The sequence below is a fragment of the Schistocerca cancellata genome, chromosome 7, assembly GCF_023864275.1.
Source record: "Schistocerca cancellata isolate TAMUIC-IGC-003103 chromosome 7, iqSchCanc2.1, whole genome shotgun sequence".
NCBI lineage: Eukaryota > Metazoa > Arthropoda > Insecta > Orthoptera > Acrididae > Schistocerca > Schistocerca cancellata.
Genome location: NC_064632.1, coordinates 464,851,097 through 464,869,936, shown reverse-complemented (window position 1 = coordinate 464,869,936; position 18,840 = coordinate 464,851,097). Strand labels below are relative to the sequence as shown.

Below are 18,840 nucleotides of genomic sequence, written 5' to 3'. Positions count from 1 at the left end.
TCTGTTGCAGTCAGACGACTCCGACGCACACGCGATATGCTCTCGGCATTTGCTACCGTAAGTCAGAGTAATGTCTGCCTGTTCATTAGCTTGAAGAGAAGGCAGAAATGTCAATCGTGTATGGGCACCACCGTTTACAATGAATGATAGACATTGGACTCGCATTCGGGAGGACGACGGTTCAATCTCGCGTCCGGCTATCCTGATTTAGGTTTTCCGTGATTTCCCTAAATCACTTTAGGCAAATGCCGGGATGGTTCCTCTGAAAGGGCACGGCCGACTTCCTTCCCCATCTTTCCCTAATCCGATGAGACCGATGACCACGATGTCTGGTCTCCTTCCCCAAACCAACCAACCAACCAACAACGAATGAGCGTGACTCTGTCGTGCTCTTGCAGCGAGATAACACACTCCGCCATGCAGCAAGCCATCGACGCAACCACTCCCTTTCTGTCAAGCCGATAGCTGATTCTTGGCTTCAGCTGTCTCTGTAATACGAGGACTGTTCGGCAACTAACGCCCGATAAATTGCGAAACGGAAACAACAGTGAAAATCCGATGAAGATTTGCACAGATGTGTTGCGCAATGTCTGTACTATGTCCGTCGGTCGTTTCACGTGGCTCTTTTCAGTCCTGGGCACACAGTGAGCGGGCAAAGTTGCCTAGAACGGTAGTCTCCAGTCCAGAATTGGTCCCCACTGCGAGGTTTCGGCTGATTTCGTGCAACCCTACGTAACGTACCTGTCATGCATTTTCTTCTTCATGACAATTCTCGGTCGCACACTGCATGGCAATGAGGACGAGCCTGCAGCGTTTTCGATAGGAAGTTTTTGAGCGCCCACCGTACAGCATGGACTTGGCTCCCACTGATATTCCGCTCTGCTATCATGAACCGCTGGCTATGAAGACAGCATTTTGGTACAGACAACGAACTGTAGACCAGTGACGGAAGTTCCGGCAAGTACAGACGGTTGCCTTCTATGAGGATGGTATTTGAGGCGTTGGCACAACGCTATGACCAATGTCTAAGCCGCAGTGGCGACTATGTAGAGAAGTTGCTGGAAGGTTTAGCAAACTGTTGCAAATATAATACACTACTGGCCATTAAAATTGCTACACCACGCAGATGACGTGCTACAGAGGCGAAGATGCTGTGATATACAAATGATTAGCTTTTCAGAGCATTCACACAAGGCTGTCGCCGGTGACGACACCCACAACATGCTGACATGAGGAAAATTTCCAACCGATTCCTCATACACAAACAGCAGTTGACCGGCGTTGCCTGGTCAAACGTTGTTGTGATGCCTCGTGTAAGGAGGAGAAATGCGTATCATCACGTTTCCAACTTTGATAAAGGTCGGAATGTAGCCTATCGCGATTGCGGTTTATCGTATTGTGACATTGCTGCTCGAGTTGGCCAAGATCCAATGACTGTTAGTAGAATATGGAATCGGTGGGTTCAAGAGGGTAATACGCAACACCGTGCTGGATCTCAAAGGCCTCGTATCACTAGCAGTCGAGATGACAGGCATCTTATCCGCATGGCAGTAACGGATCGTGCAGCCTCGTCTCGATCCCTGAGTCAACAGATGGGGACGGTTGCAAGACAGCAACCATCTGCACGAACAGTTCGACGACGTTTGCAGCAGCATGGACTATCAGCTCCGCAGCGATGGTGTTCTCAACCTGGGTGCACGAATGCCAAAACGTCATTTTTTCGGATGAATCCAGGTTCTGTTTACACTATCATCATGGTCGCATCCGTGTTTGGCGACATCGCGGTGAACGCACATTGGAAGTGTGTATTCGTCATCGCCATACTGGCGTATCACCCGGCGTGATGGTATGGGGTGCCATTCGTTACACGTCTCGGTCACCTCTTGTTCGCGTTGATGGCACTTTTAACAGTGGACGTTACATTCCACATGTGTTACGACCCGTGGCTCTACCCTTCATTCGATCCCTGCGAAACCCTACATTTCAGGAGAATAATGCACGACCGCATGTTGCAGGTCCTGTACGGGTCTTTCTGGATACAGAAAATGTTTGACTGCTGTCCTGACCAGCACATATTCCAGTTCTCTCACCAATAAAAACGTCTGGTCAATGGTGGCCGAGCAACTGGCTCGTGACAATACGCCAGTCACTACTCTTGAGGAACTGTGGTATCGTGTTGAATCTGCATGGGCAGCTGTACCTGTACACGCCATCCAAGCTCTGTTTGACTCAATGCCCAGGCGTATCAAGACCGTTATTACGGCCTGAGGTGGTTATTCTGGGTACTGATTTCTCAGGATCTATGCATCCAAAGTGCGTGAAAATGTAATCACATGTCAGTTCTAGTATAATATATTTGTCCAATGAATACCCGTTTATCTATCATCTGCATTCCTTCTTGGTGTAGCAATTTTAATGGCCAGTAGTGCATTTTAATTTTCTCCGTGGTTTCCATTTCACGACCGCTTGGATCTTACTTTCCGAATAACCCTCGTAAGTTGGGATTCTCGCATGATTTCAGCTGTGTCCTGCACATTAAACTTCACAGTTCCTTTTCATAATTATGCGTGTGTTTATTCCTGTATTCATTAATTACAACCTTTATATGTCAGTAGTTTGTTTGTGTGCTCAGTGAAAGCTGCTCTCAACTATATGTTCAAAATTTTAGAGAAATATAAACAATTGTTAAACATTCATCTGTCTCAACTCTGATCCTCCCTCCCCCTCCTTTCCTCTGTCCTTTCCCTGGGCTCCCTCTTCCCCCCCCCCTTCCGTCCTGTTTCCTCCCCACTACACCTCTCCCTACCTCCCTTCTCCCCCCCAGTCCTTTTGTATTCCCCTCCTCTGCCTACCCCCCTCCCTGTCGCGTCTGCCCCCCACCCCTCTTATGGGTCCTCATCCTCCATCAGCTCCTTTCCCGGTTCCCCCCCCCTTCGCTTTTACTCTCCTTTCCCCCCTTTTTGTTTTCCCATCTCCTGTCCAGTTTCCCCCCACCTGCTCTCGACTGTGGTGTCACCTTTGCCGACTTTTTCGTGCTGTGTTCTAGTGACTATTCAGTGTTGTGTTGCGAACAGAAACCATGCTGTCGCTGGGTGTGCATTTTATATACTTTGCGAACAGAATCCAGACTGACGCCGTGTTTTTTTAATTGTCTATTGTTTCCCCTGTCTGCTCCGTATGTATTTTTATTCGCTTCATCATCCCTCTGTTGTTTGTTTTAATTTCCCCATTTTCTTTTCACCTTGTTACTCACTAAGTCCCCGATTTTATCGCCTGTTTTTTATTATTATTTATTCTCTTTGTCAGAAAATCTGTAGGCTGCAGAGCGGCGTCCTAAGCTGCTGCCAGCCCGCCCCCTTCAGGGGGAATTGAAATTCAATAAAGGAAAAAAAAAAAGAAAAAAAATTCATCTGTCTTAATTAGAGTTGTACCTGCTGTGGACATCCTTCAGTCTCCTAATTAATTGGGACCCCTTCCATCGCTGGTACTGAGTTACATCTCCGTTAAAATTCCTGGCAGTCTGCAAATGTCCGCCAAAGAAGCAGAGCCAGTTGCTACGGGCCGACAACTTCATGGCGTGCCGTTTACACATGGTCTCCTGACGCTTACGGACACAGCAGGGGGTGGGAGTACAAGACACCCCAAGAAACGGGTGTCCAGTAAAAATTAACGAGTGGACGTGTCCAGCATTCCTTAATATATCGAGTTACTTATTCAAAAAATCAGCCATTACACAATCAGAGAAACCTGTTGGAATAAACTACCAATACCGCATTGCTGCATTGTAAACAGCCTGCCGTTACAAATTTGAGCGGATGTGGGAATCGCTGTAAATAAGAGAGCGACAAACCCAGTTAATAGGTTGGTTTCTCCAACAACTTGTACAGTCGTGCTCATAAGTATCCGAACGCCCTGAATTACATTTCGCCTGATTCGCATACAACCCTCATAACGCAGCTGTCTAGCAGGTCCTCTAATCGCTCCTCGGTACAGTCGTTTGACTATTGAAAATGCTTCCAACAAGTCACCACTAGAAAACACTGCTCTGTATCGCAATAATTCAAGATGTAAAGTAATACCACGATACTACAAATACCAGGGAACACCTTATCACAGATAAGACTGTCCTTAAGGCTTGTAAGCTCATATTTATTACAATAAATGACATACTTGAAATGTTACCACTCTCATTATTACGTCAGATAGGCAATGCACGTAGTAAGTTCGTCGTATTCATGATTTCCTCTTCAAAGTAACATGCCGTACTTATTATTTAACACAAAATGACATTAAAAATTTAAGTTATTCACGAGCAGATAATTGAGAATATGTCTGAAATTCAAACGCCACGACGAACTGTCTACTTCTGCATATGGATTCAAACCCAGGAGATGCAGACTAAGCAAAGATTTCTTGACTGACGGAAACTATCAGTCATTCTTGACAGGGCACACAGAAAGTGATATACCTCGATTTTAGATAGTATCAGGTAGCAAATATCAACTTTAAATTACAAAACGTAAACATTTTTAACGTTCGCGAATTCCATCCAGCAACTGTTGTCCCTGTTAACGAATTACGAGAGATGTTAAACATTGCTTCTTCACAAGTGACTTACTTGAAATGCCGTTAGGTAAGGCTTTGTGTTGGACAGAGATTCGCACCCAGAACCTATTCGGATTGTTATCGAAGCATAATCAACTGTGACATACCGGATTTTCTCGGCAGTAGCTAGATGTTTTAACTGAGATGACGAGATCAAACATTAATTTTTTCCTTCCCAGGACTCCAACCTGGCAACTATCGCTGTTATATTCTAGAGAAACGGAACGTTAAATACGGGTTTGTTACATCAGCAGTGACGCGGGAGCATGTTTGAACTAGAAGTAATATGACGAAGAGATAAGTGCTGACTGGTAATCGAACCCCACACATATCGTTGTTGACTACACACAAAGAGACGTCAGCTACCGAATTTTTCTCCACCAGCAGCTCCGAATAACATCATTGAACTTACTGTGATCTCAAAAATAGTTCTGTGTCTCAATGGGAGTCAAAAACGTCAGATATCGTTAGTGTTGACAACGAATGAAAATACATTAAAAATCAAAATTATTATCCACCAGCAGATAGGCGTTCTCATTTTGATAATACATACTGAAAACTTTAGTGCCGTGCTAGGATTCGAACCCATTGTCGCTCAATATGTGGAGATGCTGAAGAATCTGAAGCTTTGAACAAACAACAAATAGTAGTCGAGCTGTTTGTCACGATGAGGTCAAATACCGTGTTGAAGGCGGTGTGAGTTGCATTCCCAGTTCAGAACCATTTTTATCGACGTACAGAAGCTCAAATAAAAGATGGAATAAGTGTCCTGTGATCTTACATAGCGTTTGTACTGTCACTAGAAATAAATAACTAGTATAAGAAAGGTTACTGGTGATAGAGTTTCTACATGTCGCCACTACTGACTTTATTGTGTTTCAACCTAATGTGTACTTGGTAGAGAGGGAATATCATGTTTAATGTGAATTTCAGACCACAATTCACCGAAAAAAATCTTCTTCACTTGGCGTAGCCAGAAGAGAATAGAGTCTGTCTCCCCCTATCAAAAATCATCAGCAGAAGTTGGAATCGAACCCAGACCATAAGTATATGCACCCATCATCAATCCAACAGATCACCAAATCCTCTTCTCGGTGACTCATTTTTCTATCGTATCGCGGTGCGCCACACTGATTTGAATTCTGACACACAGGCTCCCTGTAGTGGTTTGCAACGTGTTCAGTACATTCATTTACTTGGTTGTCCGAATCGCCATGAACTAGCTGCCTCGGCTATCCAGTGGATACATTCGACTGTATTTTATATTCACCGAAAAAAATCATTTAACTGCCACCTACACAGAACTGCCAACACTGTAGGATGCAGAAATTTAAATGGGAAGTGTTGGTTCAAATGGCTCTGAGCACCATGCGACTTAACTTCTGAGGTCATCAGTTGCCTAGAACTTAGAACTAATTATACCTAACTAACCTACGGACATCACACACATCCATGCCCGAGGCAGGATTCGGACCTGCGACCGTAGTGGTCGCTCGGTTCCCGACTGTAGCGCCTAGAAGTGCACAGCCACTCCGGCCGGCAAATGGGAAGTGTTCCTTTCCACTTGAGCTACTCTATTGCGCTATCTGTTTGTTGAAAACGTCGTGCAGTGCAAAAGAAAAGGTGTAACTGTCTGTCTCTCACACGTCTAGATACGTCCATATGCATTATCTCACAGCACTGTGGAATGCAGAAGTTCTGGAGGAGATGTTCTTGACTTCTGGAGTTGATGTAGCTATGTGTCAGCTGGTAGCGTCATGGTAAGTGTCGCGAGTTCGAGTACATTCACTGCTGCATTTTTTAAAACGCAATTCTGCTATCCGCTGAAGTTATCCATGTAATGGAACTTTGAACATAATACCCTTCACTTTTAAACCCAAAATAGCCGCATGTGTATAAAGGTCTAACTTCTGCGACATTTTTTTTTTCTTCATCTTTAATAGACGGCCAGGCAGCAGATGCATCTCGAAACTTTTGTATTAAGTATGGAGAGAGCGCATCGTGCCAAAATAGGTCAGGAAAGTATTTCCTACATTAGCTGTCGTGTGGTAGTGGCATTGTATTGTTCTTCAAATGTTGTTTGAAAGCCTTAACTCAGCACAATTTTTCTACATGCATGTAATCAATAAACTGCATGTGCATTTTCAGAATGTTGTAAAAAACATCAGAGAATTCGTATATGTCATTGATGATTAATTTGTCTCACACGTTTACTATTGTTTTAACAACACTAAAAGAAACCTTACGAAAATTATGCATTGTATTATACGAAATGAAATAAAACTACCCACGATAACCTTACGACGAAAATCTGTTTCAATAAAGCTGAGTATCTGTACACAAGCGTGCCTCTATCTGCACGAATTAGTAAAATACTACTCACTTAGATTTCGATTGGGTCTCTGTTTAATTGGTATTCTGTGTCATACTCAACAGGTATGCAAATGTGGCATTCATAAATAAAGTTATGTATTCCTAGAAACCCAAAATTTGCTTGTCAGCATCAGAAAGAGGCATTTTATGTTTTTCATCATTGCACTATTAGCCGACAGTATTTTCTTATGACGTCCTTATCGATGTCTAATTTGACTGCTTGTAGCTCTTTCACAGAATGGATAGAATCGTTACAGTCAGTGTGACTGTAACCGTGAACCATAACACGCGGTTCCTCACAAGTCAGCATGTTACCACAGAGCTAGCGAAGAGGCATGTGTCTTAGCATCGTCTTACGCGGCCTATAGTGTCTAGCACTCGTAAACCGCTATTTAAAGGACGAGATTAGTTCAGATTTCCACGTTCAATGACTTTCGTGGGCTGAAAACCGCAAATTTACAATCTTTTGTTACACCTCAAGCGATTACAACTAAGATTATTCAATGGAAATGACAGGAAAAATCAAGTGAAATTTGAGGCTTAATTCTGTGCATACCACGAAGTAACTCGTCGATCACAAAGTTGCCAAACATACCTTGCCTTCTTGCCAAATCTTAGTTACAGCACCAGCAGGAAGAAAACGAACAGATGTGTTCCTACAGCGGGCGGGGAAGTGACCATAGCTGGCGTCTCAAAGACGCGGCTGCCACTGGCTGGAATACGCAATGCGTCTGATTCGCAATTCTATTACTAGTTTTAGGGACGGCGTAAAGATCTTCTGGGTGGAGAGGCTTCTTTGGGCTAAGGTAAGCCGCAATACAGGTAACGTTTCCGAGCGTCGTGTGGATTGTTACTGCCGTGGCCTCTAAAGTCTGGAGTTGGGGTAAACGTTCTTGGTGGTGACGAATACATTTTTTGATCAGAACTGCGGTCCCTCCACCCCGTTGGTCCCGTCTGTCCGTCCGGTAGATGTGCATGTTCCTCAAGCGGACGTCGGTTGACTCGCGGAGATGTGTTTCGGAGACAAATGCTACGTCTATCTTGTAGCGATGTAAGAAGTCCGTGAATTCTATTTTCTTCAGTTTCAGGCCGTTGGCATTCCAAATGCAGAAGTTAAGATTCCTCGTGTGATGCCGTCTATCCATTTAGGGTGTTTGAAAAGCTGTCAGTACGCTTTCTACAAGCGAGAGGATAGAAGTCAGCTTATGCTGGAGGGCGGTGAGTAGTTGAAGAATATCTGTTAACGGTGGTGTAAAGGTGGTCGACCAGGCAGATGATGTCTCCGCTGGTGTTGGCGTCGGTGGATGGGCATGTATTGCTTCGGAGTACGAGCGCTGTTGTCTTGTCTGTCGTAGAGTCACTCTGGGTGCCGGCTGTGGTCGAGAAGCGATTGTTTCCACAGAGAGAGGTGCCGCTTGTTGTTGGGTGGCCGGAATCGCTGCCATGGCCGAGTTATTAGCAATTATAGGCCGTTGTGGGGTCGATTTCTTTGGTGTCCTTCTAGTATATTTCCGTAGGAGTTCTTGAAATTTGGGGCAGCCACGGAAGGTCGCTGGATGTTCTTGTTCACAATTGGCGCACTTTGGGGGCGCCGTCCTAGGATGGGTACAATTCGATGATTTATGGGATTCACCGCAGCGGACGCAGCGTGCTGGCATGCTGCAGTAGTTCGCTGTATGCTCGAAACGTTGGCAATGTCGGCACTGGACTAGTCCTTCTTTACTATTATAGGTTTCTATTATCACTCGTGTGTTTTCGCGTAATAGTTCTCTTTCTCGCGTATTGCTAAATTGTTGCTCTTTGGTTTATTTATTCTCTTTGTAACAACACATTTACGGAAAGAGTTACGCGAAATACTTTTATCAATGCTGTGCTTTGCTTTTCATTATCATCATTACCTTTTAGCGGAATAAAATGTATACATGGAAGTTTGATTGTTCTGGATCTGGCCTACAATTTAAGGAACGATTTTTCGTAACTGCAACTCATGCTAGAAATCAATATATCTTCCCTACTTCATAATGAGTAAAAGTTGAAATTACTTTGTTATGAACACTGATGTTACAGTTCGTATGATCGTTCAAAAACACAAGTTCGCAGTGGATTTTATTTCTCGTTAAAATGCTATTTCACACCACGACTAGCCCAAGAACATGAGACTCTCATTAAAAAATACGTTGTCACTATAAAGTTTGCCAGATCAGAACGGAGCACAGCAAGATTCCTATCAGATTATGAAGGTACATTAAATTATTTGCACTGTAAATTATATCCTATCAGCAGCCCGCGTCAATCTGCAACACATCATAAAATCCGCTGATCTTCACTGCCAGTCTGGGAGCTAAAAGAAATAATATTATTTTACTATTATTTTACCGCTTCCTTGCGGTATGCTCGACTATATCGTAAGTCGTTTAAATACGCCGCGGCAGCGGCTTTTCGTTCTCCACGCAGCTCAGCACCACAGATAATATTTATATAACTGAAAAATGTTTCAACAGGATGGGATAATATGCAAGCAAGCTTAACAATAAATGATACAAGTTTTCATTTAAACAACTCTATTAAAACCTTTAAATATCTCAGTGATTACAGACCTTTGTGAATTCAGACATAATGGCGTCAAATGCTTAGTTTCGACAAAAGAGTGCTACATTCGCGTTCTCTACGACAACAACAGGAGATCTTACTCGCGCAACTTCCAAACTAAGAAGACAAAGACATTAATCTACATCACGTATTATATACTAGTTCATTTCTTTTATCTCTGTTTAACATTTATCTTCTGTGTCGGTTTTATTACTCGCCGACGCAGACGTTTTCACAAATAAATAATAAAAAAAATACATAATTTTATGCAATGACACAATATGATACATCTAATTCTCTAATTACTACATAATATATTGTTTTTGTTTCTCTAGACGTTACAGTGTAGAGCAGGTATTTGACATCATATATCTTGTCACAGTCTTTTCCGGATGGGAGGGTGACTCGGTACACAGGTTGCGGTATCAATTGTTTCGTCTTCTCGTCGCGTTCCTTAAATTGGTAGACTGGTAGCACTTTGAAGCATTTTTCCTTGAGGGCATAGTAAATTTGTTCTTCGGTAACTTCTGCCGGAAGGCGTTTGACAACTACTTTCAGTTCCCTGTCGTCTGGTGCTTGATGCGTAAAATAGGAGAAGCTGTGGTTCGTGAAGAATTTTATTGCACGTCTTTGGTCTTCGAAGGACTCAAAGTGGTATTTGATGCGGTCCTTTTGGTATATAGCTTTAAGGTTGCCTTCTAGAAGTCCGTTGAGCGTTTCATTGAGGTGAACGTAATCCTTTGTGTAATAAATTGTGACTGGGGGCACTTTGCGAAGCACATTCTTGTCTCTGTCCACAGCTTCTGCGGCAGTAGAAGTTTGTGCCTGCGGCTTGTTGGTGGTTGATGGAGGCGCAGCTTGATGTGTCAGTGGGGCGAATCGGTTCGTCGTGGGGATGGTCTCCGTTCGTCTCTTAGCCGGGTTGGCTTAAGTCCTTGGCTAATGCGTTGCTTCTGCGCCGTTTGTTGTGTACGAGCGTAAAGTCCCCCTCTGCGTGTGGGGAGTCGTGGTCGTTTTCTGCTGGAAAGGCCGCTGCCATCTCCGCGTCGTCGACCGTTTGGTGGGAGTGCTGTGATTCGACATCTGAGTCCACAGATGGAGATGCCAGACAGCTGTCGTTATCCTGCGCTTGCGTTTCCCGTGAATAGTGGATAAGGCGTTGTATGCCCTTCAGCGTTTCTTTTTCCTCCTCCCGACATATATCGAGTCTTCTGGCGTAGTCCTGGCGGTCGTCTTCATTGCTGCGTCCGTCGTGATGTGATGTATGGCCGACGTCCGAATACGGTTTCGTCGTGCGGTGTGTAGTCTTCTGCGGTCGAATAGCGCCTGTCGATCGTCGTTCTAACCTGTCACGAACCGGTGCCGTAGCCTGGGTCGTCAACCTGGGATCCGCCCTGTGGGGAGCGGCCCCTGGGGCGTCCGGCGGGCCAGGCCCAACCGACCGACCAGCGGCCGACTCCGGCGCGTCCGAGGCGGCTGCCCCGGCCGCGCACGCATCGTCCTCGCTCGTCGGCATCGCGAACTCGACTGGCCGACAACGGGCTTAAAGTGAATTTCTACAGTTGGTTTAATAGAAGTGACAAAACCTTATGGTTATGCACCAAGTTTTATGAAGTTGGCTTAGGACATGGCCTGTTTTAGGCAAACATTTAAATAATAATTTATGTAAGTACTATATGTTGCATCCTGTAGAATGACCATATCTAATGAAATTTACTAGCGCATTATAATACTAACTTGTTGCAGCTTCTGACATCTTGACCGGTTCACCGCTTGCAACCAGTGGTTGCTCAAGGTCAATCCCTCCAAAACCCTGGCGATCATTGTAGGCAAAACCACCCCTTCCTTCCGCCTCCTTGATTTCTATCTCACCATCTATGGCCGTCCTATCGCCCTCACTCCCACCCTTAAGTACCTTGGCGTCACCCTCGACCGTCGCCTCTCCTGGACTCCCCATCTCCGGACAATCCAACCCAAGGAACGTTCCCGACTCTGTCTCCTCAAGCTCCTTTCCGGCCGTACGTGGGGTCTGGACCCCTCCACAATCCTCCACACCTATAAATCCCTCATCCGCCCTTTCCTTTGTTACGCCCATCCGGCCTGGATCTCCGCCCCCTCCAAATCCTTGAACGCCATGCTCTCCGCCTTGCCTATCGCATCCGTCTCCCCTCCCCCACGCGGATCCTGTATGATCTCATCCCCTTCCCCCACCTCCTCCTTTTCCTTGAAAGGATACGGATCCTGTACACCTCCCGCAAACTCGATCCTCCTCATCCGCTTGTCTCACCCATCCTCTCCCACCCCCGCCCGCTGCCGCGCCTGTATTCCTACGTCCCACCTGGTCTCCAACTCTCCACCCTCCTCACCCTCTCCCAAGGTGGCTTCCGCCAGCTCCCCCTCCCTGCTGAAGTCCTCCTCCCCTCCATCTACCCGTCCTATCAACTTTGATCCTCCCCCCCCCACATCCTGTGTCCTCTTCATTAGGCACCCTCCCTCCCTTCTCTTTCCTTTTTCCCCATCCCCTCCCTCCTTCCCTCTTCCTCCGTGCTTCCCCTCCCCCTTCCTCCCTCCCCTCCCTCCCCCCTCTCTCCCCTGCCCATGGCATCTGCTCTCCCCTCTCCTTCTCCCCTCCCCCCCTCTGCTCCTCTCTTGGCAGGTCCCTGGACTCGTAAACGGATAGTGAACATTCGCGCGCCGGAGATCAACGCCTCGTGTTCTGTGTGCGCCGTCGTTTTGTGCTTCAGTGATTTAGTGTTATTCGTTTTGTGCCCCTACGTTCACGTGTGACAATTTTCGTCTCTGTCTGTGTCGAAGTGTCTGAACAATTTTATCTTAGACTCTATGCCCGTGAACGGCACCTTGTATTTTAAACAGTGTTTTGTCTCCGTTTATATGTCCACCATGTTTTTTCTTTCAATGCCTTCATTTGTATATTTGTGTTCTTTACGGCTAAAGAGCGGCGTCGTCTGCTGCTGCATGGCCTGCCTGTAATACAGGTTTCAAAATGACAATAAAGAAAAAGAAAACAGGTTCTGAAGAAGACGTTATTAATAACGTTGAACCTGCAACTGTAGGCTGCATATTCTTATATAAACAATATCAGTTGCTGTCGCTGCATAAAAATGTTAAAAATGTTAAAAAAGCAAACAAAATAGGTATGACGGGGATATACAATAGTATTAAATTTGTTGTGCCATCATTGGTCACAGAGATGATGCAATTTATTCTACCGTGGAACAGAAAGTCGATGCAGCCTCATCTGTATGCCACGATGTTCATCGTATCTTCGTCTTTTAAGTGAACGGTCGCTTCGTCACAGCGTCTCCTTCAGGTTGCTGTCTGAGGTACAAGAATGAGTTATTTACAAATGTAACTGATTAATCACTTTCCTTGTGAATCTGTTAATAGTAGCAAAGTGTTATAATACACATTAATTTTTTGTTTCCGGTAAATTCAATAGGAAGAGCAAAGTCTGATGGAAATTCTATCCTGCAATCATTGAATCATCAGCGTTTAGCCTTTAACCTTTAACTTTAAGACTGCTGATGTTGTCATTATTTAATTACAGGTGTTCCTTTCATATTTTTCCAGCAATCTGTATCAGCCATTGCCTTCCATGGGCTATCGTTGTTGGCCGCACAGACAATTAGCTTTCACTTCAACTCGGACATTTCATACAGAATACGTTGCATGTTTCGTGTGTACTGCATAGAAATATTATCGTGTGAACGTTCTTACAATGACGAACGATCTCACGGTCAGTAAACTGTATGCCACTGTTCTCCATGTACCACGTGGCCATGACTACACAGACAGTGATCTCTCATCGTTCATCAATGGCTCTCATTTAAGGCAGCATGTGTGTGCAAACATACATTGAGAAAGAATATTAGTGTGTGAATTTTATCGGAATGAAGATCTATTAAATGGTGCGTAATGTGTATACCATCGTTTTAAAAAAGCCATGTGCGCATGACTGTACAATGGGCAATCGCTCCTTGTACGTAGCTTTCAGATCAGGCAGTGGCGTGTGTTAATGTGAATTTGATATAAATCTTTTGTGTGCACTGTAGTCGATGCGTGAACGATGTGGCTGTGAGTAAGGTATATGAAACATCTCTACTATGCTCGCACATGGTCACAACTACATAGACGATGAGGTCTCTTCTTTCTTGGCCTGTGCGATGTTGTGAATTCTGTTACGCTGATATACCGATGAGCACACCTTCTTTTTGTTATTGCGCTTACTTGCTTAACTTATACAAACAATGGGTACGTGTGCTCTCTCTGTGTACCGTTTGTAAATATTTAGTCTCCGTTCTGATTTCCCACAATTTCTGGTAGGCGTACGGTGGCCCAGTTGATTTCTTAAGACTTTTAAAGCGATTGTATTGCGGCCCAGCTATAAAACCGACCTGTAAGTTACTGAAGACACTTCCCTTCCATATCCATTGCACTAAATTAAATAATGATGAGACCATTTAGCATACTGAGATGGTACACCACGCCCTGTACTTACTGTATGTAGTTACAAAATTGTATGCTTTGTTTCTCCCCACACACGTGCTTTCAGATACTAAACGTTGGTTTAGCATACGGAAGAAATCTCTGTTGCTCACGCACGTACTTTCGTAGCCCATTAACCGTAAATAACCGGGTCGTTTTACATACTACTGATGAGCATATAGTGCAAAAATATTCATTGAGGATAGGAATGAGTAGCATAATTAAGCTGAGTGGCATACGATACATTTATTTCACTTTAGAGTGTACCATAGTACCGTGCTACGCAGATGAGAAGCTGGTCAGAGAAGGATACGTGCTCGAATCTGGACTTTTCCCCACACAACCACTCTTACTCTATATCTCCTCTCTAGGGATTTTCCCGAGTTAAACCGAGAGGATACTAAACCAATCCAATTTATTGCGCATGTGTTATTAGCGCAGAATCATGTCAGAAAAAAATGAGATTATGGCAGCTTGACTTCAGTTTGTATATTCCGGCACGTCACGACAGTATTTTTAAACAAGCTACAAAGAAATTCAGTGGAGAATCAGGGAGAATCACAAACAAAATGTCCCGAATCTGACAACTCTCAGATTTAAGGAAGTACACTTCTACTACAAAGAATTTAGCTACATAGAGGAGAGCAGATTACAGCAATCTATGCAATATTCTTCGGGCATTTTTCATCCAACTCTCTCCCACACGTGTTGCAGCCATGAAATACACTCACACAGATTGGTCACAAGTGCGGACAATTGTCCATGCCATGATCCTCCCCAGAGTCATTAGAGACATCGGGCCAACAATATTACGGCTGGTTACATGACCTTCTCTAACAACTATAAAATCGTACTGCATAAATCGGCATTATGTGATGTTCGCAATAAAGAAGTGAATGTAGCACCTACTGATGACTATTATCGTGTATATATCACAGACCTTTCGTGCCACTGAAATGAGCTTCATAAATGCCTTAGACTGAGTCCCAGGTTTAGTCTATTGTTTATTTCATTGTAACGAGAGGGAGACAGTCAGCTATAGAATAAACTGAAAATGAAACGTACTTTCAATTCGGTAACTATTATTGTTGCACATGTACACTAAATAAATAAGAGAACAATAGGTGAAATACGTAAAATTTATTTTTTTGTTTTAAATAAACCAAGGCTTCTTAAAGAACATTGAAAAATGAATAAACACAAACAACATTAAATGAACACAACGAAAAATTAAACACAGAACGAAAAACGAACTCAAAAACAAACAGAACAAAATCGTAACACAAACAAGAACTTTAGGAACAAACAAACATTTTTTCAGTGGGTGCAAGCGGCACCCGAGGGTTGGTTACAGGGACTCACAGCAACCCCCTCCACCACCTCTACACTGACTTCCTTCATCTTGGCATCACCACTGACACTCTCGGCTGCGCCCTCCTCTAGATCTCTAGGGGCTTGTTCCGTCTTTGCAACATTCACGAGAGTCTCGGCTGACCCCTCCTCCTCATCTGCACAGTCTTCATCAATCTCAGCAGCACCCATGAGACTCTCAGCTGCCTCCTCCTCTAAGTCTTGGGGAGCTTTTTCCATCTTCGCAGGATTCACTAGAATCTCAGCTGTCTCTTCCTCCTCATCAACACCTGCTTTGTCAATTTCAGAAGCATCCACAAGACTCTCATCTGCCCCTTCCTTAATCTCTTCACGTGCTTCGCCCATCTTGGCAGCACCCATGACGCCCTCAGCTGCCTCCTCCTCTATATCTTGATGGCCTTGTTCCATCTTTGCAGCACTCACTAGACTCTCAGCTGCCCCTTCCAACTCATCTCCACATACTGGGTCAGTCTCAGCAACATCCATGAGACCATGATCTGCCCCTTCCTTAATCTCTCCACATGCTTCGCCCATCTTGGCAGCACCCGTGAGACTCTCAGCTGACTCATTCTCTAAATATTGATGGGCTTGTTCCATCCTGGTAGGACACGTTAGACTCTCAGCTGCCCCATCCAGCTCATCTCGACATATTTGGTCAGTCTCAGCAACATCCATGAGACCATGATCTGCCCCTTCCTTAATCTCTTCACGTGCTTCGCCCATCTTGGCAGCACCCATGACGCTCTCAGCTGCCTCCTCCTCTATATCTTGATGGGCTTGTTCCACCTTGGCAGCACTCACTAGACTCTCAGCTGCCCCTTCCACCTCATCTCCACATACTTGGTCAGTCTCAGCAACATCCATGAGACCATGATCTGCCCCTTCCTTAATCTCTTCACGTGCTTCGCCCATCTTGGCAGCACCCATGATGCTCTCAGCTGCCTCCTCCTCTATATCTTGATGGGCTTGTTCCACCTTGGCAGCACTCACTAGACTCTCAGCTGCCCCTTCCACCTCATCTCCACATACTTGGTCAGTCTCAGCAACATCCGTGAGACCATGATCTGCCCCTTCCTTAATCTCTCCACATGCTTCGCCCATCTTGGCAGCACCCGTGAGACTCTCGGCTGCCTCATTCTCTAAATATTGATGGGCTTGTTCCATCCTGGTAGGACACGTTAGACTCTCAGCTGCCCCTTCCACCTCATCTCGACATACTTGGTCAGTCTCAGCAACATCCATGAGACCATGATCTGCCCCTTCCTTAATCTCTTCACGTGCTTTGCCCATCTTGGCAGCACCCATGACGTTCTCAGCTGCCTCCTCCTCTATATCTTGATGGGCTTGTTCCACCTTGGCAGCACTCACTAGACTCTCAGCTGCCCCTTCCACCTCATCTCCACATGCTTGGTCAGTCTCAGCAACATCCATGAGACCATGATCTGCCCCTTCCTTAATCTCTCCACATGCTTCGCCCATCTTGTCAGCACCCGTGAGACTCTCAGCTGCCTCATTCTCTAAATATTGATGGGCTTGTTCCATCCTGGTAGGACACGTTAGACTCTCAGCTGCCCCTTCCACTTCATCTCGACATACTTGGTCAGTCTCAGCAACATCCATGAGACCATGATCTGCCCCTTCCTTAATCTCTTCACGTGCTTCGCCCATCTTGGCAGCACCCATGACGCTCTCAGCTGCCTCCTCCTCTATATCTTGATGGCCTTGTTCCATCTTTGCAGCACTCACTAGACTCTCAGCTGCCCCTTCCAACTCATCTCCACATACTTGGTCAGTCTCAGCAACATCCATGAGACCATGATCTGCCCCTTCCTTAATCTCTCCACATGCTTCGCCCATCTTGGCAGCACCCGTGAGACTCTCAGCTACCTCCTTCTCTAAATATTGATGGGCTTGTTCCATCCTGGTAGGACACATTAGACTCTCAGCTGCCCCTTCCACCTCATCTCCACATACTGGGTCAGTCTCAGCAACATCCATGAGACCACGATCTGCCCCTTCCTTAATCTCTCCACATGCTTCGCCCATCTTGGCAGCACCCGTGAAACTCTCAGCTGACTCCTCCTCTAAATCTTGACAGGCTTGGTCGATCTTGACAGCCTCCACGAGACAATCAGCTACTCTCTCCTCCTCTTGATCCATCTTGAGAACATCCACCTAGGCAACCAAGATAGTTTTAGGTGCTTGGTTAAAATAGAAACAACATTAAACGCTAGAACTTACATTGTGAAATAATAATGGGTATGAGTTTTCAGACATTGCGTTGAACAAGAGGTTTCTATGGATTATCACTGTTTAATGTCAGCTTCAAAAGAAATTAAAAATTTCAGTCGTACTGATAGTGTTTAACAGGTAGTAAGATATTGGAATATTATTACCGCACAGGCATTAGAAGCTGATGACTTAGTGTATGGTATGAAAGAGAGGGTCTTCCATTATCACCGATTTAGCAATAATATATCGCTGAGATCCTCATACTGGCAGCATGTCTGTAAGTAAAATGTTTCGGGCCTGCTGAAGAACGGGATACAACCTGTCGGCTCTGACCAATGACGTCAGATTTTGCCAGAGATGATTTACTTCACAGATTTAACAGTGGAGACAAATGTTCCTAAACTAAGGAATGCATGAGAGAAAAACAGGTGGTTGACATATATAACGTCCAGTAATGTTTCGACCATAATGTTAGGATACCGCTTGTTTTGAGTCCGAGTGCTTCTGTAAAAAATAAACGAATAAATGGAAAGAAGTAGTGGTAGCGTAGAGTACCTCAGTTGACATATATATGAGTTGCATCTCGAAATTCAGTTGATCTGTGTAGGTTAGTTGCAGTAAGGGATACAAATTTAACGTACGTCGATTTCTTCGTTGTCGTCAGCATTGGTATCCTATTCTTCAGTGGAACTGTATAGGTCAAGTGAAAAACGAGATACAAATTTTAAAGGTGTTGTTTCTTTCGCCTCCACTACTACTAACATTCTGTTCTGATGTACATAATATTACTAGCGAAGGCAGAAAGATCTACATACATGATATTCCATCCCATACTTCAGCTGACCTAATAGTTCAACTGAAGAATAAGATACTAGTGCTAACGGAAACGAGGAAATCTGCTTACGTATCATTGGCAACCTGTTGACCTATGTAGGTCAACTGAAGTAGGGGATACAATTTATTTTTGGCTTCTATACTTATAACATCGACTGAAATTTATCACAGAATGGGAAATGACAACAATTGTAACATGTGTATTCTGTACTTCAACTGACCTATATGGGTAAATCACATCAATGTTAGACATGTTGCTTTTTTCATCTAGCTAGCACCAGTATACCGTACGTCAGTTGACCTGTATACGTCAACCGAAGTGCGGGATGC

General features: G+C 44.7%; 1 protein-coding gene across 1 annotated transcript in view; it reads right to left on the bottom strand.

The window, feature by feature from the left end:
- The window catches only part of LOC126092826 (myosin-9-like), a 166,102-nt gene that overhangs the window by 122,030 nt on the left and 25,232 nt on the right, over positions 1 to 18,840 (bottom strand). The window contains exon 4 of the mRNA XM_049908555.1: positions 15,436 to 17,619. Within this exon, the coding sequence (XP_049764512.1) occupies positions 15,436 to 17,619 (2,184 nt within the window). The remainder of the gene's footprint in view (positions 1 to 15,435; positions 17,620 to 18,840) is intronic.